Genomic DNA, 24,967 nt, shown 5'->3' with positions numbered 1-24,967 from the left:
TCAAATGCACCCTGAAACTTGAGAAGGAGAAGCTACAAGACAGATGTATCAGTATTACCATGGAGTAAAGGGAATTACAGAGGCATGAGAAAGGAGTTGACCAGAATTGACTGGAAAAAGAACACTGGCAGGGATAATGGCAGAGCAGGAATAACTGCTGGAATTTCTGGAAGCAATTCAGAAGGCACATGATATCTCTATTCCAAACAGGAAGAAGTTTGACACAACCATGGCTAACAAGAGAAGTCAAAGCCGTGATAAGAGCCAAAGAGAAGGAAAATAATAGGGCAAAAAATTGTGGGAAGTTAGAAGATTGGGAGGCTTTCAGAAACCAAGAGAAGGCAAATAAAAAGTGTAATTAAGAAGGTAAAGGTGGAATACAAAAGTAAGCTAGCCAATAATATTAAAAAGAATACCAAAATTTTCTTCAGAAACTTGAAGTGTCAAAGAGAGGCAAGAGTAGATATCAGACTTCTGGAAAATGGTGCTGGAGAAGTAGTAATGGGGGACGAGGAAGGGACGGACCAACTGAATAAGTACGTTGCATCAATCTTCACTGTGGAAGACACTAGCAGTATGGTGAAAGTTCCAAGTGTCAGGGGTCATGAAATATGTGAAGTTACCATTTCTTGAGTAAAGGTTCTTTGGAAACTGAAATTTCTGAAGGTAGGTAAGTCAACTGGACCAAATGGTATACACCCCAGGGTTCTGAAAGAGGTGGCTGAAGAGACTATAGATGGCATTAGTAATGTTCTTTCAAGAATCACTAGATTCTGGAATGTTTCCAGAAGACTGGAAAATTGCAAATGACACTCCACTCTTCAGGAAGTGAGAGGCAGAAGAAAGGAAACAATAGGCAAGTTAGTCTGACCCCAGTGGTTGGAAGACATTAGAATTGATTGTTAAGGATGAGTTCTCAGAGTACTTCGAGGCACATGATAAAATAGGCTGTAGTCAGCAAGGTTACCCCAGGGAAAATCGTGCCTGACAAATATGTTGGAATTCTTTGAAAAAATAAGCAGGATAGACAAAGTAGAATCAGTTGATCAGTACTTGGATTTTCAGAAGGCCTTTCACATGGTGCCACATGTGAGGCTGCTTAACAAGCTATGAGCCTATGGTATTACAGGAAAGGAAGTACAATATTGGATGTCCATGTGCAGGATTCTACAAAGGTTAATTTGCAGGTTGAGCCTGTGGTGAGGAAGGCAATGCAACGTTAGCACTCATTTCAAGAGGACCAAAATAAAGCTTTGGTCTACCCTCACTTGGAGAATTGCAAGCAGTTTTAGACCATAAGACACAGGAGCAGAATTAGGCCATTCAGCCCATCTGTTCTGCCATTCTGTCATGGCAGATTCTGGATCCCATACAACCCCTAACACGTGCCTTCTCACCATATACATTGATACTCTGACCAATAAGGAAATGATCAACTTCTGATGGAATTGGCCTCTACTGCAGTCTGTGATGGAGCATTCCACAGATTCCGTACCCTCTGGCTTAAAACAAAATTTCTCCTTAAATCTGTTATAAAAGTTCACCCCCTCAATTTTGAGGCTGTGCCCCTCTAGTTCTGGATCTTCCCCAACCCCCCCCCCCCCCCCAACCAAAGGAAACATCCACCCTATCTAGTCTTTTCTACATTTGGTAGGTTTCAATGAGATAGACCCAATTTTTCTAAATTCCTATGAGTATAGGCCCAAAGCTGCCAAACTCTCTCCAAGGACAACAATTCCTTTCCGAGATACGGGGCCCAAAACTGTTGACAATACTCCAACATTGCATTTGCCTTCTGTTACAGACTCAATCTGTGAATTAACCTTCAGGGAGTCTTGCCCAAGGACTCCCAAGTCCCTCTGCACTTCTGATGTTTAAACCTTCTCACCATAGATAATAGTTTGCATTATTGTTCCTTTTACCAAAATGCATTACTATAGATTTCCCAACACTGTATTCTATCTACCACTTTTTTCCCCATTCTTCCAATTTATCTAAGTCTCTGTGCAATCGCATTGCTTCCTCAACATTACCTACCCTCCACCTATCTTTGTATCATCCACAAGCTTTGCCAGAAAGCCACCAATTCCATTATCCAAATCACTGGCAAACAATGTGAAAAGTAGTGGTCCCAATATTGACCGCTGAGGAACACCACTAGTCACTGGCAGGCACTCACTAAAGGTCCCTTTTATTCCCACTCACTGCCTCCTGCCCCTCAGCCATTCTTCCTGCTGCACCATTATCTCTCCTGTAACATCATAGGATTTTATCTTGTTAAGCAGTCTCATGTGTGGCACCTTATCAATTGCCTTCTGAAAATCTGAAATGAAATCCACTACCTCTCCTTTGTCCACCCTGCTTGTTAATTCCTTGAAGAACTCAGATTTTTCAGGTAAGATATCCCTGTACAGAAACCTTGCTGACTATTCTCCAAGTACCCTGGAACCTCATCATTAATAATAGACTCTAACACTTCTGAGGTAAGGCTAACTAACTTATAATTTCCTTTCTTTTGCCTTCTTCCCTTCTTAAAGAGTGACATTTGCAGTTTTCCAGTCCTATAGAATGGTGAAAGTCCTTGACAGAGTGGATCTGGAGAGGATGTTTCTTCTGGTGTGATAGTCTCAAGACCAGAGGACACAGCCTCAGAATAGAGGGGTGTCCTTTTAGCAAGCAGATGAGGGACTTCTTTTGCCAGAGAGCGATGAGTCTGTGGAAATCATTGTCACGGGCCAAGTCTTTATGTATATTTAAGGCAGAGTTCGATAGATTCTTGATTGGTCAGGGCATGAATGGGTATAGGCAGATGGCAGGAGATTGGGGGTGAGAGGACAATTGTATCAGCCGCGATGAAATAACGGAGCAGACTCGATGGACCAAGTGGCCAAACTCTGCTCGTACATCTTATGGTCTTGCATTAAAACACAGAGCAAAATGTGTAACAACCTCCAGTGCAGGATGATTCTGCTGGTTGCATTGTTTGCTGGTGAATCTTGCCTTTGACCATCCATTGGCATTTGGATAAATGTGCTTTTTACAGGGTGGGGGATTACTGCTCAATCACAGTTTAGACCAGTTGTAATTTACGTGGTAAACACTATGATTACATCTAAAGAAACTCGATATGTGTCATATCTTGAGGAATATGTTTTTATGCTCTGGTAAATGAAAGAATTTTTAGCCACAGCAGTCTTGTTAACATAAATAACTTTTCAGATCGCATGCCAGATATTCCAGTGTTCCAAAATAGCAAATCAATTCCACATTCCCTATTTAATTTCTTTCACCAATGAGCAATTTCCTCAAATCCCCATTCCCCTCTGAAATGTGGCACTGCAGCGGTGTGCAACACGCAGCGCTAAAATTACGACACGGAGTCGGTAACTGCAGTCGAAGGAAAAAACTTCATTCGAAATCTTCAGCCTCACTTTAAGCCTCCCTCAACCTGCCCCCCATGGCGCAGAGGCTCCAAAGCTCTGTGCTCGCAAACCCCCGTAGGCTATCTAATTGTAAGTCGGTTCGGATGTGCCAGGAAATGGGTCGCCACATAACCCCCCCCCCAGAACCGGCGATACACCCCCCAATGTCCACAGTCTGGGCCAGAACCCGCTTGGGAGGTTGGCCTCTGCGCCGAGGTGCCGGAAACTCGGCCGGTTGCGCCAGGTCCACATGGGCCAGTTTGAGGCGGTCCACCGTGAAAACCTCCTCTTTACCCCCAACGTCCAGCACGAACGTGGACCCGTTGTTCCGGAGCACCATAAACGGCCCCTCGTATGGCCGCTGCAGTGGTGGCCGATGCCCGCCCCTTCGTACAAACACAAACTTACAGTTCTGTAGGTCTTTGGGTACGCAGGTCGGGTGCCGCCCGTGCTGTGAAGTGGGTATGGGGGCCAGGTTACCGAGCTTCTCGCGTAGTCTGCCCAGGACTGCTGCGGGATCTTCCTCTTGCCCCCTTGGGGCTGGTAGGAACTCCCCGGGGACGACCAGGGGCGCGCCGTATACCAACTCGGCCGACGAGGCGTGCAGGTCGTCCTTGGGCGCTGTGCGGATGCCGAGTAGGACCCAGGGAAGCTCGTCCGCCCAGTTGGCTCCTCGCAGGCGGGCCATGAGGGCCGACTTCAGGTGACGGTGGAAACGCTCCACTAGCCCGTTCGACTATGGGTGGTAGGCAGTTGTGTGGTGCAGCTGAGTCCCCAAAAGGCTGGCCATAGCTGACCACAGGCTGGAGGTGAACTGGGCGCCTTTGTCAGAGGTAATGTGGGCTGGTACACCAAAGCGAGATATCCAGGTGGCGATCAGGACTCGGGCGCAAGATTTGGAGGTGGTGTCGGTGAGCGGGACCGCCTCTGGCCATCTTGTGAACCGGTCCACGATAGTCAGGAGGTGCCGCGCTCCGCGCGACACTGGCAGGGGGCCCACGATATCCACATGAATGTGGTCGAAACGCCGGTGGGCGGGATGGAACTGCTGCGGTGGGGCTTTGGTGTGCCGCTGCACCTTGGCCGTCTGGCAGTGCATGCACATTTTGGCCCATTCACTGACCTGTTTGCGGAGTCCGTGCCAAACGAACCAGCTGGAAACCATCCGGACAGTTGTCCGGATGGAGGGATGCGCCAAGTTATGAATGGAGTCGAAATCGCGGCGCCGCCAAGCTGTCGGGATGACGGGGCGGGGCTGGCCGGTGGCGACGTCACAGAGTAGGGTCCTCTCACCCGGGCCCACGGGGAGGTCCTGGAGCTGCAAACCAGAGACTGCGGTTCTGTAACTCGGAATCTCCTCATCCGCCTGCTGCGCCTCTGCCAGTGCCTCAAAGTCTACCCCTTGGGAAAGGGCATGAACGGTAGGGCGAGAGAGCGCATCCGCCACGACATTGTCCTTACCCGAGATGTGCCGGACATCCGTCGTGTATTCAGAGATGTAGGACAGATGGCGTTGCTGGCGGGACGACCAGGGGTCGGACGCTTTCGTAAACGCAAAGGTAAGCGGTTTGTGGTCCGTGAACGCGGTGAAGGGCCGACCTTCTGGGAAGTACCTGAAATGCCGGATTGCCAGGTAGAGCGCCAACAGTTCCCGGTCGAAAGCACTGTATTTGAGCTCGGGTGGTCGCAGGTGTTTGCTGAAAGACGCCAAGGGTTGCCAGCGACCTGCGATGTGTTGCTCCAGCACCCCACCGACTGCCATGTTTGATGCGTCCACTGCGAGGGCGGTAGGGGCGTCCATTCTGGGATGTACTAGCATTGCGGCGTCCGCCAAAGCTTCCTTCGTTTGAACGAAAGCGGCGGCGGACTCCTCGTCCCAGGTAATGTCCTTGCTCGACCCGACATCAGGGCGAACAGGGGGCGCATGATCCGGGCAGCTGAAGGGAGGAAGCGGCAGTAGAAATTGACCATACCTACGAATTCCTGAAGGCCTTTGATCGTGGTGGGTCGGGGAAAGAGGCGGACCACATCTACCTTAGTGGGCAAAGGGGTTGCCCCGTCTTTAGTAATCCTGTGGCCCAGGAAGTCAATGGTATCGAGTCCGAACTGGCATTTGGCGGGGTTGATTGTAAGACCGTACTCACTCAGTCGGGCGCAGAGTTGACGGAGGTGGGACAGATGCTCCTGACGACTGCTGCTGGCTATGAGGATGTCATCCAAATAGATGAACGCGAAGTCCAGGTCCCGTCCCACTGCGTCCATTAACCGCTGGAACGTCTGTGCGGCATTCTTCAGGCCGAACGGCATGCGGAGGAACTCGAAAAGGCCAAACGGGGTGATGAGAGCCGTTTTGGGGACGTCGTCAGGATGCATCGGGATTTGATGGTACCCTCGGACGAGGTCTACCTTGGAGAAGATCCGTGCGCCGTGCAGGTTTGCTGCAAAGTCCTGAATGTGCAGCACAGGGTAGCGGTCCGGTGTGGTAGCCTCATTCAGCCTGCGGTAGTCGCCGCACGGTCTCCAGCCCCCCGTTGCTTTGGGCACCATGTGCAGGGGGGAGGCCCATGGGCTGTCGGACTGCCGGATGATCCCAATTCCTCCATCCTCTGGAACTCCTCCTTCGCCAGTCGGAGCTTGTCCGGGGGAAGCCGCCGAGCGCGGGTGTGGAGGGGTGGTCCCTGGGTTGGGATGTGGTGCTGTACGCCATGCCTAGGCATGGCCGCTGTGAACTGCGGGTGCCAGAACCGATGGGAAATCCGCCAGGACCCTGGTGAATTCGTTGTCGGACAGCGTGATGGAGCCGAGGTGAGGGGCTGGCAACTGGGCTGCACCCAGGGAGAATGTCTGAAAGGTCTCGGCGTGTACCAGTCTCTTCCTGGGCAGGTCGACCAGTAGGCTGTGAGCCCGCAAAAAATCCGCACCCAGAAGCGGTTGGGCTACGGCGGCCAGTGTGAAGTCCCACGTGAACTGGCTGGAGCCGAACTGTAGCTGCACCTGACGGGTGCCATAGGTCCTTACTGTGCTGCCATTCATGGCCCTCAGGGGGGGACCCGGTGCCCTGCTGCGGGTGTCGTAACTCGTCAGAGGTAAAACGCTGATCTCAGTCCCAGTATCGACCAAAAACCGGCGTCCCAACCTTCTATCCCACACATACAGGAGGCTATCCCGATGGCCAGCCGCCGTAGCCATCAGCGGCGGCTGGCCCTGGCGTTTCCCGTGAACTTGCAGGGCGGGCGACAACGGCGGGCTTCTGCGCCCCACCGCTGGTGGTAGAAGCACCAGTGTTCATTGGGCCGGGGGTGGGCGCGCTCTGCGGCCGGGCCTGGACTGGTTTGCTGCCGGGAGCGTGGCTGGGAGATCTGTGCGATGGACGCCTCGCTCACCTTTTTGGCGTTCCACAGCAAGTCCGCCCGGGCTGCCATCTTCCTGGGGTCACTGAAATCCGCGTCGGACAGCAGCAGGCGTATGTCCTCGGGCAGCTGCTCCAGGAATGCCTGCTCAAACATGAGGCAGGGTGTGTGTCCGTCGGCGAGAGACAACATCTCATTCATTAAAGCCGATGGAGGTCTGTTGCCCAAGCCATCCAGGTGCAGTAAACGGGCAGCCCGCTCGCGCCGTGAGAGTCCGAAAGTCCTGAGGAGCAGGGCTTTGAATTCTGTGTACTTGCCGTCTGCCGGGGGCGACTGTACGAACTCCGCAACCTGGGCCGCTGTGTCCTGGTCGAGGGAGCTCACCACGTAGTAGTAGCGGGTGTCTTCTGAGGTGATCTGGCGAACGTGGAATTGGGCTTCGGCTTGCTGGAACCATAGGTTCGGGCGCTGTGTCCAGAAACCCGGCAGTTTCAACGAAACCGCATGAACAGAGGCGGCGGCGGTCATTTCTGGTCCAAAAATCGTTTGGACCGTCGGGGTCACCAATTGTAGCGGTGTGCTACACGCAGCGCTAAAATTACGACATGGAGTCGGTAACTGCAGTCGAAGGAAAAAACTTTATTTGAAATCTTCAGCCTCACTTTTAAGCCTCCCTCAACCTGCCCCCCATGGCGCAGAGGCTCCAAAGCTCTGTGCTCGCAAACCCCCGTAGGCTATCTAATTGTGAGTCGGTTCGGATGTGCCAGGAAATGGGTCGCCACAGCACTGCATTTCAGGATGGAGACAAATAGATTTCCGTCACCTGGATTCAATGGGCCAGAGTCTCTGAAAATCGGTTCCATATGGGAAAGCAAAAAAAGCACAGACAAGACAAAACAAAACAAAAATCTGTTCTTCAAATCACAAGCAAGACAAAAATCTGCAGGTGCTGGAATTCCGAGCAACACACACAAAATGCTGGAGGAACTCAGCAGGCCAGGCAGCATTTATAGAAAAAAGAACATTTAATGATTTGGGCCGAAACCTTCGGCAGGACTTCTAAGCTTGCACTTTTCTTCTTGCACTTCACAAATAACTACAAAACTAGGATTTAACAGCTTCATAAGAAATATTTTAACACATATTCTGAATGACAAAGAAATGAAGACTCTGTACGGCCCCCCATAGAGAAACAGGTACGTAGTTCTCTCCCTATACCTCTCCCTCTCCTCCCCCATCTAATCTCTATTCTCCATCTCTGCCCATCCTCCAACCCTGCCCCGCCTCCATTCCCATCTCCCCCCTCTCTCCACCCCTCTGTCCTCTCCCCCCACATCACTCTTCCATCTCTCTTGGCTCCTTGCTCCCTCTCACCCACCCCCTCTTTTAATCCCACTTACCCCTTCACACCCTCACTGCCATTCCCCCTCCCCCACATATCCTCTCCACCCCAACTCTTCCCCACTTCTCTCACCCCCTCTATTACACTCTTCTCTTGCCCCCTTCTAGCCACCACCCTTTCTCTCCTCCATCCACACTGTGCCCCTCTCTCTTCTCCACCCTTCTTCTTCCCTCTCCCCCCTTCCACCACCTCCCTGCCTGTCCTTCCCTCTCCCCCTCTCTAACCCTCCTCTCTCTGCACTCCCTGTCTCTGTGTTCTTTCTCCACCATTCTCCCCCTCCCAACCCGCTGGCAAACTTTCCTCCCCACTCTCTCCACCCCTCGTCTCTCCATTCTGCTTCCCTCTCTCTCCCCACCCCTCCCCCTCCAACTCGTCTCTATGCTCTCTCCCATTATCCGCCATCTCTCCCTCCTTTCCCCATCTCTAACCCACATCACTCTTTCATTTCTCGCCTCCTCTCCCCCCCACTCTCTCCCACCCCTCCATCCCCCAAACCTCCATCTCCAACCCCATTCTCCAACCCCTCTCACTCCCCGTCCCCTCCCCTTCTCTCCCTTTGCCCCCTCCCCCTCCTGCTCACACTACACCTCTCTCTCCCCCACTCCATTCCCCTCTGCCCCACTGACGCTGCACACTGGCGTTGTACAGTGGTTATGGCGTGTGGCCAAGTGATCTGAAGGTCTCTAGTTTGAGCCTCAGCTGAGGCTGTGTGTGTGTACCCTTCAGCAAGGCACTTAACCACATATACCTCTGCAATGTGTATTGGCCCAAGTTTTATGGGTCCCAATGCCCTTCCCTTGGACAACACCGGTGGTGTGGAGAAGGTGACTTGTAACATAGGTTTTCCATACATCCTTGCCCAGGCCTCAGATATCATTGAAGATCGATGAACAGGCAAAGATGACCCCGGGGTTATACAGTGACTGACCTGTCTCACTGATACTGTACCCCCGGGGTTATACAGTGACTGACCTGTCTCACTGATACTGTACCCCCGGGGTTATACAGAGACAGACCTGTCTCACTGATACTGTACCCCCGGGGTTATACAGAGACAGACCTGTCTCATTGATACTGTACCCCCGGGGTTATACAGAGACAGACCTGTCTCACTGATACTGTACCCCCGGGGTTATACAGAGACAGACCTGTCTCATTGATACTGTACCCCCGGGGTTATACAGTGACTAACCTGTCTCACTGATACTGTACCCCAGGGTTATACAGTGACTGACCTGTCTCACTGATACTGTACCCCGTGGTTATACAGAGACAGACCTGTCTCACTGATACTGTACCCCGGGGTTATACAGTGGCTGACCTGTCTCACTGATACTGTACCCCGGGGTTATACAGAGACAGACCTATCTCACTGATACTGTACCCCGGGGTTATACAGTGACTGACCTGTCTCAGTGATACTGTACCCCGTGGTTATACAGAGACAGACCTGTCTCACTGATACTGTACCCCGGGGTTATACAGAGACAGACCTATCTCACTGATACTGTACCCCGGGGTTATACAGTGACTGACCTGTCTCACTGATACTGTACCCCGGGGTTATACAGTGACTGACCTGTCTCACTGATACTGTACCCCGTGGTTGTACAGAGACAGACCTGTCTCACTGATACTGTACCCCGGGGTTATACAGAGACAGACCTGTCTCACTGATACTGTACCCCGGGGTTATACAGTGACTGACCTGTCTCACTGATACTGTACCCTGGGGTTATACAGAGACAGACCTATCTCAGTGATACTGTACCCCGGGGTTATACAGTGACTGACCTGTCTCACTGATACTGTACCCCGGGGTTATACAGAGACAGATCTGTCTCACTGATACTGTACCCCCGGGGTTATACAGAGACAGATCTGTCTCACTGATACTGTACCCCCGGGGTTATACAGAGACAGATCTGTCTCACTGATACTGTACCCCCGGGTTATACAATGACCGACCTGTCTCAGTGATACTGTACCCCGGGGTTATACAGTGACCGACCTGTCTCACTGATACTGTACCCCGGGGTTATACAGTGACTGACCTGTCTCACTGATACTGTACCCCGTGGTTATACAGAGACAGACCTGTCTCAGTGACACTGTACCCCGGGGTTATACAGTGACTGACCTGTCTCAGTGATACTGTACCCCGTGGTTATACAGAGACAGACCTATCTCAGTGATACTGTACCCCGTGGTTATACAGAGACAGACCTGTCTCAGTGATACTGTACCCCCGGGGTTATACAGTGACTGACCTGTCTCAGTGATACTGTACCCCGGGGTTATACAGTGACTGACCTGTCTCAGTGATACTGTACCCCGGGGTTATACAGTCACTGACCTGTCTCACTGATACTGTACCCCGGGGTTATACAGTGACTGACCTGTCTCAGTGATACTGTACCCCGGGGTTATACAGTGACTGACCTGTCTCACTGATTCTGTACCCCGTGGTTATACAGAGACAGACCTGTCTCACTGATTCTGTACCCCGTGGTTATACAGAGACAGACCTGTCTCACTGATACTGTACCCCGGGGTTATACAGTGACTGACCTGTCTCAGTGATACTGTACCCCGGGGTTATACAGTGACTGACCTGTCTCACTGATTCTGTACCCCGTGGTTATACAGAGACAGACCTGTCTCACTGATACTGTACCCCGGGGTTATACAGAGACAGACCTGTCTCACTGATTCTGTACCCCGTGGTTATACAGAGACAGACCTGTCTCACTGATACTGTACCCCGGGGTTATACAGTGACTGACCTGTCTCAGTGATACTGTACCCCGGGGTTATACAGTGACTGACCTGTCTCAGTGATACTGTACCCCCGGGGTTATACAGAGACAGACCTGTCTCAGTGATACTGTACCCCGGGGTTATACAGTGACTGACCTGTCTCAGTGATACTGTACCCCCGGGGTTATACAGAGACAGACCTGTCTCAGTGATACTGTACCCCGGGGTTATACAGTGACTGACCTGTCTCAGTGATACTGTACCCCGGGGTTATACAGTGACTGACCTGTCTCAGTGATACTGTACCCCCGGGGTTATACAGAGACAGACCTGTCTCACTGATACTGTACCCCGGGGTTATACAGTGACTGACCTGTCTCACTGATACTGTACCCCGGGGTTATACAGAGACAGACTTGCCTCTCTGGTACAATATCCCTGTTATCTTTCCTGCCTATTGAAACGCTGTGCTCCTCTCCTTTTTGATGGTTTCCCATGAAATAAATAATAATACCATCGCATTGTGAGAGAATTATTTCAGGAGATTACCATTAAATTGTGCATGTACTCTCACCTTCCCCTACAACATCCATATATTATCCAAAATTCAGCTGCTTCTGAAGGTTCCTGAACTCCAATATCTAATCTGTGTAAGGATTTATAATATTTAATCTGATGGAGCCCACATCATCCAATCCTGTGTGAACAAATACCCAACTAATCTATACATCTTCTGATATATGCATGATTAAAGCAGCTGTTCTGGATACCGTAATGCAATGTTTACCAAAACCCCCTCTCACAAGACGAACAGCAGCTTGCATGATAAGATGAAGGAGTTCCATGGAAAATTTGCTTCCATTCTGCACTCTCTCTCTGGGATGTTACCCTGTTTGCATTTCTCCAAACAATGCCCACGAATTTCCTTGAGGTAGAATTGAATTAGCATCACATGAGACGGTATTACCAAATCCGAGGCTCTGCTTCTTTTGGAGTTTGAGGCATCAAAGGTTCTAGTAATGCTAATTTCTACAGATGTACCGTGGAGAACATTTTAACTGGTTGCATCATCATCTGGTAAGAAGAGGCCATTGCACAGGATCAGGAAAAGCTGCAGTTACACACTGCCTATGGTTCTTTTGGAGAATGGGACCTGCTTTCGGGATTTCATTACTGGCCATTATTTAGCATACCAAGGGTGCAGACTGAGAGCTGAGCTCAGCTTCAGAGGTCCGAGATCTCGAGGCTCTGGAGTCGGGCAGGTCAAAGATTGGTGTCCTGGCAGGAAATCGGTGTGTCATGGGAGTAAGAAAATACCCGGCTGCGTACCCAGCGACCTGAGATCCTTGGGCACAGAGCTCGGAAAAAGTGACACAGCGGACTTAAAACATCGTAAACCAGCGAGTTGTTTGTTATGTCTCCCCTCTCTCTGTGAAACAGAGACATCTTTTTCTCCCTTATTCGGGAGAGAGTGAGCATGTGGTATGCCGAGTACTGGGTGAACGGGTAGTCTCTGGGGTGCTGCAAGTTTGAGTCTTTGCTGCTCGGTGAGGGAGGGAGGGGTTCATTGCTTTGCTGCTGCTTACGCATGGGAGTGGGAAGCTGCGGGGGGTTCAGGGTTCTAACATTTAACTGTCATTCATTCTTTGGGGGCACTCCTCTGTTGTTCTGGATGGTTGCGGGAAAAATACCTTTCAGGATGTATATTGTATACATTTCTCTGATATTAAATCTACCTTTGACACCTATATATGCTTTTCTTTATTTAATGTGTAGTTGGGTCTCTCTCTGTATAGCACCGGGGTACAGTATTGCTGGGAAAGCATTAATCATTGTATAACACTGGTGTACAGTACTTTTGGAAGTGTCTGTTACTGTATAACACTGGGGTACAGTACCGGTGGGAAAGTGCCAGTCACTCTTTAAGACTGGGGTACAGTACTGGTGGGAACGTCTCTTACTGTGTAACACTTGGGGTACAGTACCAGTGGGGAAGTCCCAGTCACTATATAAGACTAGGGTATGGTATTGGTGGATATGCCTGTTACTGTATAACATTGGGGTACAGTAGTGCTGGGAAAATGTCTGTCACTACATAACACTGGGATACAGTACCGACAGGATCATGTCTGTTACTGTATAACACCGGACTATTGTACTGATGGGGATGAGATTATCACTGTTTAAGTCAGGTAGCATACTGCTAGGATCATGTCAGTCACTCTATAAAACCGGGATGCAGTGTTGGTGGGTATGTGTCTGTCATGGTATAACAGAGAGATGTGGCGACGTGTTGTCACTCGAGAACCCAGTCATAGACATGAATGCATATAGACAGACACACTGGGGAGGCTGAATGGTGTCACCTACTCTGTGTGCTGCTGTCAGTGAAGCAGATGTGGATTCTGGGCTCTGCTTGTTTTACCTTCATACATGGCCAGGATCACCATATCCCAGGACTGTGATGGTGTATCCAATGTCAATGGAACTGTGGGAAAGCTGTGTTACTCGAATTTGTCCACTTCAGCAATTCTGCAGTGCCCTGACAGTTTTCTTATGGCTGTGTCTGTGAGATAGAGTGAGTGTGTGTGTATGACATGAATCTGACCCCGGGAATGTGTTGGGATGATGTGTGGAGGGAGCTTCACTCTGTGTCTGACCCCAGGAGTGTGTGATGGGACGGTGTGGAGGGAGTTTCACTCTGTGTCTGACCCCGGGAGTGTGTGATGGGACGGTGTGGAGGGAGATTCACTCTGTGTCTGACCCCGGGAGTGTGTGATGGTACGGTGTGGACGGAGTTTCACTCTGTGTCTGACCCCGGGAGTGTGTGATGGGACGGTGTGGAGGGAGCTTCACTCTGTGTCTGACCCCGGGAGTGTGTGATGGTACGGTGTGGAGGGAGATTCACTCTGTGTCTGACCCCGGGAGTGTGTGATGGGACGGTGTGGAGGGAGATTCACTCTGTGTCTGACCCCAGGAGTGTGTGATGGGACAGTGTGGAGGGTACATAATTTTCTATTTTAACTTGTGCATGTGTGATGGGACGGTGCGTGGAGGGAGTTTCACTTTGTGTCTGACCCTGGGAGTGTGTGATGGGACAGTGTGGAGGGAGTTTCATTCTGTGTCTGACCCTGGGAGTGTGTGATGGGACGGTGTGGAGAGAGCTTCACTCAGTGTCTGACCCTGGGATGGTGTGGAGGGAGCTTCACTCGATGGTTTGACCCCAGGAGTGTGTGATGGAACAGCGTGGAGGGTGCTTCACTCTGTGGAGCTCAAATTGTCCAGGACCCTGTCAGAATTCTTTGCCTCATTCTCAGTCTTCCTCCTTCCTCCTTTCCCAGAGGCACCACTGCAGTCGGGGTCGACGACCGGGGCAATCGTTGGTGGCATCATCGCGGCAGTGGTCATCCTGGCGGTGCTGGTGACGGCCGTACTAATCTTCCGCCAGCAGAGGAAGAAAACCGATTTGGACGCTAGTGACGAGTATGTGGGGAGTGACTGTCTGGTGTCTAGAGTGCCCCCACCCCCAAACTCTCATCCCTCCTGATCTCTTACACCCGACAACACTTGAAATCTCACATCCCCTGACATTTCACCTCTGTCTGTACCAGAGTCCTACCAAAACTAGATCTATGACATACAGATCAATGGTCAAGTTCATTACCACCAATCTCATTCTCTTACCATGTTCCTCCCCTCTCCCCTCCCTTCCTCCATCCTCCCTCTGACCCTTCCCCTCCTCTCCTGCCTGGGATTGAGCGGGACTGGGTGTCATTCCCGAATAGGGAGCAGGGGAGGGGAATTGTTAGCAGGATGTGGTTGGGTGGGACTGTGATGGCGATTGCCCTGCAGAGGGGTCCAGTCCAGAGGCAGCCCACAGGCCCTCCCCAACACTGCAGATATCTCTCCCCTTCAGCTCCACCCAGCCGGTGGAGAGAGGGCAGAATCCACATCCCCATCCTATCTATTCAATTCAGACAAGTGTGAGCCGATGCACTTTGGAAGTTTGGACTTGAAGGCAGAGGACGTCAAATTATTTGCTCCTTGATTTAGTTATTTTGAGATACAGTGCAGAATAGGTCGTTCCAGTCTTGCCTGACAATCCTTAGCCTAATCACTGCCTAATGTACAATGACTACTTAACCTACTAGCTCGTATGCCATTGGACTGTGGGAGTTAACCGGAGCATCCGGAGGAAACTCACGCACTCCATGGGGAAGACTTCCAAATTCCTTGCAGAGAACACCAGGATTGAATCCAAACTCCGACACCCTGAGCTGTAATAGCATCACGTTAATCTCTCCACTAGCGTGGCGCTGACAATAACAGGATTCTCAACAGCCACTGTCCAGGGTTACTACAGCACTGAAACAGGCTGTTCGGCCCATCTTGTCCATGCTGTCCTGTTCATCTGCCTAGCTCCATCTCTTTGCACCCGGACCATGACCCTCCCATCCATGTAAACCAAACTTCTCTTAAATGTAACAACTGAACCCACACCCAACACTTCCACTGGCAGTTCCTTGGACACTCTAAGTGAAGAAGTTTCCCCTTAAATATTTTACCTTTCACCCTGAACCCATGTTCCAGCCGCACTCAACTGAGTAGAAAAAGCCTGAGCGCGTTCACTGTATCCCTACCCCTCATCGTTCTATATTCATCTGTAAGACCTCACTTCATTCTCGTGTGCTCCAAAGAATAGAGTGATAACTTATTCAGCCTTTCCCTGCAACTCAAGTCCTCAACTACCGGTAACAGCCTTGAATATTTTCTCTGTATTCTTTCAGTCTTATTGACGTCTTTCCTGCAGTTGGGTGACTGAAGTACACACTAGAGTATTCCAAATTCGGCCTCACTGTGCAGGAATAGAGTACTTTGGGGTCCAAAGTCATAGATCCCTCAACAGTGCTGCGCAGATTGATTGGGTGGTCAAAAAGGCATACAGTATGGTGTGTTGGTCTTCATTGTTCAGGGGACTGAGTTCAAGAGCTCCAGGTAATGTTGCAGCTCTATAAAGTCATTTAGAGCATTGTGTTTGGTTCTAGTTACTTCATTATTGAAAGAATGCAGAAGAGATTTACCAGGATGCTGCCTGAATTAAAGAGCATATGTTGAGGAAAGGTTGTTCAAATTAGGGTTTTGGAGTAAAGGAGGATGAGAGGAGGGTTGATAGAGGTGTACAAGATGCAGAGAGGTGCAGACAAAGTGGACAGCCAGTGCTGGTTTTTCAGAGTGAGAATGGCCAATACCCATGGACATCCGCTTAAGGCCAACGGTGAGAAGGGAACAATTTAAGGGGAATTTTCAAGGCAGGTTTCTCACACAAAGGCTGGTGGGTGTGGGAACGCACTGCCGGGGGAGCGACAGAGGTAGATATGTTAAGAGATCTTTAGACAGGTAGATGGATGATAGGAAAAAGGAGGGCTGTAGCAACCATAAAAGATTCTGCAGATGCTAGAAATCTTGAGCAGCACACACAAAATGCAGGAGGAACTTAGCAAGTCAGGTAGCAACTCTGGAGGGGAATAAACAGTGAAATGTTTGTGCCAGAACCTTCCAGTCTGTCCACCAGTCAAAGGGGGCAGATACCAGGACTGACAACAGCTTGCAGGATAGCTCTGGGCCTTATCCGTTTTGACCATAGGGAATTCTGTCAGGCTGGAAATGAGCGGGAACGCCGGAGTGTGTGAGCATCCGGGCAATATTCCGGGGGTGGGGGAGCTTCGTGTACAAGAACCAGAAGCCAGCCATTTGGATTTTTTTCGTGTGATTTTTTTTCTGAAGAATCCCCTCCTTGGGAAAGCATTGGACAGATACTCCGGCAGATTGGGAGGGTGAGGTGTGAAGGAAGGGGCATGAATTTCCTCAGGCAATTCTTGAGTAGACGCTACCTTTTCCCTGGGAATCAGGGATGAATATACAGGTAATGGAGGGGTGGGGGGTTGGGGTGAAGGGGAGGGGAGTAATCAGGGACGAAGGGGAGATGTAGTATAGATGGGAAGTGGGAGAGGGGACGGTGGAGGTGAAGGTTGAGGATGGGAGGGGAAGTCTACGGGAAAGCGGGTGGAGTGGGAGTAGCCACCTGCTGATCTGCGTTTCATCTTGTCCGGCAGAGAGCCCCCGAGCCACAAGCCCCCCCCACCGAGAGTGACGCTTGCTGACCCAGCCAAGGTAACTCGAACGAAGGAGGGGTGTGTGGGTGTTTCTCAAACAGGAAGATCTCACAGTGGCCGTGAGCTGTTCTACCGAGCGTTGAGTGGGGCCTTCTACAACCTTTGCACCTCAGACAACCTGCCACATTCGCTGCTCCCATGGTGAACCGCTCCTCCCCCTTCCCCCTCACTCCTCCTCATCTCGCTGCTCCCAAACCCGCGACAGTTACCCACTAAGGACCCTCGAACCCGCTCGACCCCGACCTCACCGTCCCTTGTGCAGCATCTGAACTCACCCCCTCCCTCTGTGCTCCCCCACACCCCTGATCCGCAGGTCTCCACCTAGTCCCAATGCTCCAATCCCTCCTGAGGCATCCCCTCCCTGAACAAGCCCTGACTGCCTCCGCTTCCTCTCACAGGTGGAGATGGCAGAGAAGACGGAGACGATCCCGCTCAACACTACTTACTTCGAGACCTCAGGCGAGGAGGCGAACGAGATGGTGAGCATCCTACCGGTTGTCACTCTGTCTCCCATCACTCTGCGCTCAGCCACGAACACACCCTTTGACCCAACACACCCCTGCCAACTGGGGTGTCCACCTTATCCCAAGTTTGCCCACATTTGGCCCAAATCCCTTAAAGCCTTTCCTGTACCTGCCTCAACCACTTTCTCTGGCAGCTCATTTCATAGAGGAACCACCCTCCAGGTGAAAATCGTCCTGCTCTTAACTTAAACCTATGTCCTCTTGTGTTAGACCCCCACCAGCACCTACCCTGGGGAAGCTTCTGTGACCCATGACCTTATTCATGCCCCTCAGATTCATTTCTGTATCACAAGTACACTGAACGATACGGTGAAAAGCGTTGTTTGTGTGCGGGGTGGTGAGGGGAAGCCCGAAAGTGTCAGTACAAATTCTGTCGCCAGCATAACAGCCCACAGTGATGTTTGGCAGAAGAACGGAAGTAACAACAACAGCGACATAACCAAAAACAAGCCCCTCTCCTGCCTCTCAAGCAACACGGACACAGAAACCCCTTCAAACCAAGGACAAGCAAACCCTGGTAAATATTTCCGGCACTCTTTCTAGCTGAGTGCCTGGGCGATCAGAACTACCCACAATACCCCAAGTGCAGTCTCACCAACATCTGGTACAACTTTAACCTGATGTCTCAACTCCAGTATTCCAGAATGATGAAGGCCAGTGTGATGAACGCCTTCTTCACCACCTTGTGTACAGTGTCCCTGTACCCTTGGGTCCCTCTGTTCTATTATACACCCCAGAGCCCTGCTTGCTGTGTAAGTCAACTGGCCTAGATTCTGTTATAACACTCAATGACCCACCCCACAAACTCATTAACTGTGTCTTCCTCTTACCCCCTGCCCCCATAGACGCTGACGGGGAGATACTCGGAACCAGAGGGGGATGAGGACCTGAAGTCTCCGCTAGAGATGGAGTATGGAGACTACCTGGAGCAAGAGAACCCCATCTACAATGGTGTTCAGTACCCCGAGCCTGAACCTGAGCACAGGAAGAGCCAAGAGTTTGTCTCCAAGGGGATGTTCGTGTAGGGCGCACATCCCTCTCTCTTGCCAGCCTGCTCCATCTCCTCTACACTCGGTCTCTTGTCAAGAGGCCCAGACCCCAAAGCCAACTCCTGCTTGCCTGCAGAGCCTTGTTATTGGGTGGGGAGGGTGGGGGGTGGGTGAGTCCTGGATGGGTGCAGGCACTGATTTCCAGATTCTCAGAGACCAAAGCAATAATGCTGGTGACCAAAGCCTCCCCCAACCAAACTCACCCCTCCACTCCCCCTCCCACCCCTCTCCTTTCTTGCCCTTTGCCCATGGTCTTGTCCCCTCTCTCTCCCTCATCTTTTGGAACTCCCCCCTTACCCACATCCTCCCTTTTCCGTATTCCCCTTATCCATTCTGATCATTGCAGACCTCGTTACCCCATAGCCTCTAGTTCCTCCCATCCAACCCCTTCTCCTCCTACTCTGCTCTCTCCATCTTCCCTCCCCTCCCTGATCCCCATCTAGATTGGGATCTTGTTGTGCCTGAACCTTTATCAAAGTGCCTGAAACACTCTGCGAAGCACCTTCCCTGGTCCTTGGGTGGAAATCTCCTTCCATAGGAACTCCCAGCTCACCTGAAGCAGGGAGTGTATCGGTATGAGAGCCGAGCCTCCTCCCCTGTGGAGAGCGACTGCCATCTGGTGGTCGGCCCTGCCTTCTGCAGCCTGTCCATCGACTCCGGAGCCAGGCAGGCTCGCTGAGACTCCTGGGATCTCTCCCTTGGCAGTGGTGGTGTGGGGCGACGGCCAAGCCTGCAGCAGGCGGTATTTGTGGCAGAGGGCGTGGTTATTGTTGAATGAAGAGTGGGGAGGGGATAGAACACTCGCTGGTAATGGACAGACCTTGTACCCTGCGTGGGACCAAGCATCACTACTGAATCATTAACGTGGTTTTAACCTCATCATGTGTATATGTGTGAGTTTGTGTGTCTATGATCTGTATGTCTAGGTTTCTGGTGTGTGTGTGTGTGTGTGTGTGTGTGTGGTATTCCCACCTTATGCGGAATGCCTGCTTCACTGTGACTCTGACACTGGGAACACACTGAACTCTGAGACCCCAGCTGTGTCTTCAAGACACCGACCAGTGAGAAGGGGCGATCTTTCTGCTCATCTGTGGTCTACTGTGGTGGGGGGGAGGGGGGATTGTTAAACTAATCTGATGGAAAATAAATTATCTTTTTTATATCAGCCAATAAACTTCTTTTCTTCACCAGTCGTTCTGCTGTCTGTGTGGGAATCTGTCCTACATGTCTCTATATTTGTGAAGAGGGAGCTCCCCATTGCGGGAAGGTTGGCAAAGGAGGGTGTGCCCCATTGTGTTTTCTCGGATCGGTGTTCCTGTGCCACATAGCAGTGGTCCCTTCGGCCCAACCTATCTGTGCCAACTTAAATTCTCATCACAGAGAGTCCTATTGTTCTGTGTGAGTGTGTACGTGCACGTCGGGTCTCCCTGAACCTCCTCATGGGCTGTGCCTGGCAGATCGCACAGTCGGACAAACAGGGTAGACCGGCTGGGGAAAATCCCTGGATGCAGAGACACTTCCGGGATCTTCTCCACTGCCAAGTCAGCAATCAGAGGGCACAGGTGGGGCACAGGAATGCAGAGGCGAGTTTCGCTTGTTCACTGCGCTGTTGTATTTAACACATTGACTGCTCAGGCATTTTAAACAAATTACCAGCATGGGCATTTTTAACCCATTCCCAACATGGATGTTTTTAAGCCATTCCCAGTGTGGGCGTTTTGAACCCATTCTTGGCGCGGGCATTTTTATTCCATTTTTCCGCAGGGGGAGTAGAACCAGAGTGTTAGAGCAGATGGTGAGGTGGCGGAGGATAAAAGTCATGTGAGAGCTGCAAGTATAGTGCATGGAGTAAAGCCAGATCTGACATATAAAGAGGCTTTGAGGAAAGAGAAGCAGAATAAAGGGTGTGAAGGTAATAAGGTTGAAGGGCTAACGTGTGTGTACTTCAATGCAAAAAGCATCAGGAACAAAGGTGATGAACGGAGAGCTTGGATACATACATGGAATTGTGATGTAGTGGCCATTACAGAGACTTGGCTGGCACCAGCGTAGGAATGGATTCTCAATATTCCTGGATTTCAGTGCTTTAAAAGGGATAGAGAGGGGGTAAAAAGGGGAGGAGGGGTGGCTTTAATGGGCAGGGATACTATTACAGCTAGAGGAAGGGTGGGTAAAGTAGCAGGATCCTCTTTTGAGTCAGAATGGGTAGAAGTCAGCAAGAGGGAGCAGTTTCTCTATTGGGAGTATTCTACAGGCCCCCTGGTAGCAGCAGAGATACCGAGGAGCAGATTGGGAGGCAGATTTTGGAAAGGTGCAAAAATAATAGGGTTGTTATCATGGGTGATTTTAACTTCCTTAATATTGATTGGCACCTGACTAGTTCCAATGGTTTAGATGGGGCAAAGTTTGTTAAGTGTGTCCAGGACAGGTTCTTGTCACGATATGTTGACAGGCTGACTAGGGGGAATGCCATACTAGATCTAGTATTAGGTAACAAACTGGGTCAGGCCACAGAACTCTCAATGGGTGAGCATCTGGGGGACAGTGACCAATGCTCCCTGGCCTTTACCGTTATCATGGAAAAGGCTAGAATCAGAGAGGACAGGAAATATTTTAATTGGGAGGGGCCAATTATGAGGTTATAATGCTAGAACTTGTGGGTGTGAATTGGAATGTTGTTTTTGCAATGAAATGTACTATGAACACATTGTTGCTATTTAGGGATCTCTTGCAGGATGTTAGGGATATATTTGTTCCTGTGAGGAAGATAAAGAATGGTAGGGTGAAGGAACCATGGGTGACATGTGAGGTGGAGAATCTAGTCAGATGGAAGAAGGCAGCCTACCTGAGGGTTAGGAAGCAAGGATCAGATGAGTCTATTGAGGAATATAGGGTAGCAAGAAAGGAGCTTAAGAAGGGGGCCTTGGCGAGTAGGGTAAAGGAAAACCCCAAGGCATTCTTCAATTATGTGAAGAACAAAAGGTTGACAGGAGTAAAGATAGGACTGATTAGAGATAAAGGTGGGAAGATGTGCCTGGAGGCTGTGGAAGTGAGCAAGGTCCTCAATGAATACTTCTCTTCAGTATTCACCAATGAGAGGGAACTTGATGATGGTGAAGACAAAATGAATAAGGTTGATGTTCTGGAGTATGTTGATATTAAGGGAGAGGAGGTGTTGGAATTGTTAGATTACATGAGGATGGATAAATCCCCAGGGCCTGACGGAATATTCCCCAGGCTGCCCCACGAATCAAGCGAAGAGATTGGTGAGCCTCTGGCTAGGATCTTTATGTGCTCCTTGTCCACAGAATGGTACCGGAGGACTGGAGGGAGGTCAATGTTGTCCCCTTGTTCAAAAAAGGTAGTAGGGATAGTCCAGTTAATTATAAACCAATGAGGCTCACATCTGTGATGGAAAAGTTGTTGGAAAAGATTCTTAGAGATAGAATCTATGGGCATTTAGAGAATCGTGGTCTGTTTAGGAACAGTCAGCATGGCTTTGTGAAGGGCCGATCGTGTCTAACAAGCCTGATAGAGTTCTTGGAGGAGGTGACCAGGCATATAGATGAGGATAGTGCAGTGGATGTGATCTACATGGATTTTAGTAAGGCATTTGACACAGTACAACATGGTAGGCTTATTCAGAAAGTCAGAAGGCATGGGATCCAGGGAAGTTTGGCCAGGTGGATTCAGAATTGGCTTGCTTGCAGAAAGCAGAGGGTCATGGTGGGGAGAGTATATTCGGATTGGAGGGTTGTGACTAGTTGTGTCCCACAAGGATCGGTTCTGGAACCTCTACTTCTCGTGATTTTTATTAACGTCCTGGATGTGGGAGTAGAAGGGTGGGGTGGCAAGTTTGTAGATGACACGAAGGTTGGTGGTGTTGTAGATAGTGTAGAGGATTGTTGAAGATTGCAGAGAAACATTGTTAGGATGCAGAAGTGGGTTGAGTAGAGGCAGATGGAGTTCAACCCGGAGAAGTGTGAGGTGGTACACTTTGGAAGGAGAAACTCCAAGGCAGAGTACGAAGTAAATGACAGGATACTTGGGAGTGTGGCGGAGCAGAGGGATCTCGGGGTACATGTCCACAGATCCCTGAAAGTTGCCTCACAGGTAGATAGGGTAGTTAAGAAAGCTTATGGAATGTTAGCTTTCATAAATTGAGGGATAGAGTTTAAGAGTCACGAAGTAATGATGCAACTCTATAAAACTCTGATTAGGCCACACTTGGAGTACTGTGTCCAGTTCTGGTCACCTCAGTATAGGAAGGATGTGGAAGCATTGGAATGGGTACATAGGAGATTTACCAGGCTGCTGCCTGGTTTAGAGAGTGTGGATTATGATCAGAGATTTAGGGAGATTAAGAGAGCTTTACTCTCTGGAAAGAAGGTGGATAAGAGGATACATGATAGAGGTGCACAAGATATAAAGATGAATAGATAGAGTGGACAGCCAGTGCCTCTTCTCCAGGGCACCACTGCTCAATACAAGAGGACATGGCTTTAAGGTAAAGGGAGGAATGTTCAAGGGGGATATTAGAGGAATGTTTTTCACTCAGAGAGTGGTTGGTGTGTGGAATGCACTGCCCGATGCACTAGTGAAATTTAAGAGACTACTAGACAGGTATATGGATAAATTTAAGGTTGGGAGGGTGTTATATCGGAGGCAGGGTTTAAAGGTCGGAACAACATTGCGGGCCGAAGGGCCTGTACTGTGCCGTATTGTTATATGTGCTATGATCTATTCCTGCCAAGGGTAGTTTTAACCCATTCCCTGTCCAGGTGGGTTTAACCCCCTAGCTATGCAGATGGAGAACTGGTTAAGAGGGAGGGAATGAGTGTCTCTCAGTTTCTGCACACTCTGCTCCCCTGGCCCCCTCCTCCTCAAAACACCATTCTCAGGAAATTCTGCAACAATGGCATGGCCGGTGGGGGTTACGGTCAGGAATTGGTGAGAAAGAGATGGGCTGCATGATGGGGTTCTGGTCTGGTCTCTCTCTGACATGGGGAGTCTCTTGGCCCCCACACACCAGGCTCAAATATGAAGTGGGGAGAAGAATACAGAGAGCAGAACAAAATAAGACAGAAACTGGTTCTTCTGCCTGCACCCTGCCAAACTATTTACCTTAACGAATAGTAAGCACAAAGTACACTGCAGATGCTGTGGTCAAGGGGAATCGTTTATAGTCATACAGGACAGAAACAGGCCCAAAGTCCCTGCTGGTCAAGAGTCCATCCAAACGTCCTATTCGCCCATATTCCTCAATATCATTTCTTTCCACATACCTCTCCAAGTGTCCTTTAAATGTTATAATTACACTTGCCTCTACCTCTCCCTCTAAACCCCACATCAGTCTGAAAAACCTGTCCCTTAAAGGACACTAAAAATCTGCTCTTTAAACTTGTGCCCTCCAGTTATAGACTGTGCCCTGTCCTGGAGAACTGATTATGCCACCACACAAAGGTATAGCCATGGGCACTCACATGGGTCACAGCTCTTCCTGCCACTTTGTTGGCTACATGGAACAGTCTACGTTCTAAGCCTACTCAGGCTATCACATCCCAACCTTTCCTGTGCTACATCAAGTTCAAGTTGCTTTTATTGTCATTTCAACCATAAACTGCTGGTACAGTACATGGTAAAAATGAAACGACATTCCTCCTGGACCCTCGTGCTACATGAAACAACACAAAACTGCACTTGACTATGTGAGACAGCACAAGGCTTACACTAGACTATGTTAAACGAAGTACAAACTGCACTAGACTACAGACCTACACAGGACTACATAAAGTGCAGGAAACAGTGCAGGGCAGTATCATATTCAAAACCCGGACTCCAGCACCAGCAATGTGTGATCCAACGACCATGGACACCTTCAAAATGACTGCACAGCCTCCAACAGCGACTCCAGGCCGGGTCTTCATGTGCTGTGATTGTGACTCCCGTCTACATGTCCCCCACCACCACTCTGCAATCTCCGCTCCCTCAGATACCGCCGGAAGCCTCTGGGCCCTCACAGGCTCCATCTTCCTCACCCCAACCCTTCCCTCTCCACTGGCTCTACCAGGCTCCCTCCCCCCTCTGATCACAGAACTCATCCGTGCTGGGTCTTCACCATCCCCTCCGACCTTCAACTCTGAGGCAGAGTGCTCTGTCCTCAGTAAGGGCCTTACTTTTGTCCCCCTTCACCCACACCTTAGCGAGTTCCGCGTATGCCATGATGCCAAACTCTTCTTCCACTGGCTCTGTCTTCGAGCCGACTTCTTCAGCAAGGAGTCTCCCAC

At 50.3% G+C, this 24,967-nt stretch overlaps 1 protein-coding gene across 1 annotated transcript in view; it reads left to right on the top strand.

Annotated features, from left to right (window-relative positions):
* The window catches only part of LOC132393557 (nectin-2-like), a 59,302-nt gene extending 39,430 nt beyond the window's left edge, over positions 1-19,872 (top strand). Inside the window, exons 6-9 of the mRNA XM_059968972.1 lie at positions 14,276-14,417; positions 17,048-17,105; positions 17,506-17,586; positions 18,477-19,872. Of these exons, the coding sequence (XP_059824955.1) occupies positions 14,276-14,417; positions 17,048-17,105; positions 17,506-17,586; positions 18,477-18,656 (461 nt within the window). The 3' untranslated portion in view covers positions 18,657-19,872. The remainder of the gene's footprint in view (positions 1-14,275; positions 14,418-17,047; positions 17,106-17,505; positions 17,587-18,476) is intronic.
* The last annotated feature ends 5,095 nt before the right edge of the window (positions 19,873-24,967 follow it).

Source organism: Hypanus sabinus, chromosome 1 (genome assembly GCF_030144855.1).
Source record: "Hypanus sabinus isolate sHypSab1 chromosome 1, sHypSab1.hap1, whole genome shotgun sequence".
Taxonomy (NCBI): Eukaryota; Metazoa; Chordata; class Chondrichthyes; order Myliobatiformes; family Dasyatidae; genus Hypanus; species Hypanus sabinus.
Note: the sequence above shows the minus strand (reverse complement) of the source record. Positions and strands in the feature narration are given on the sequence as shown.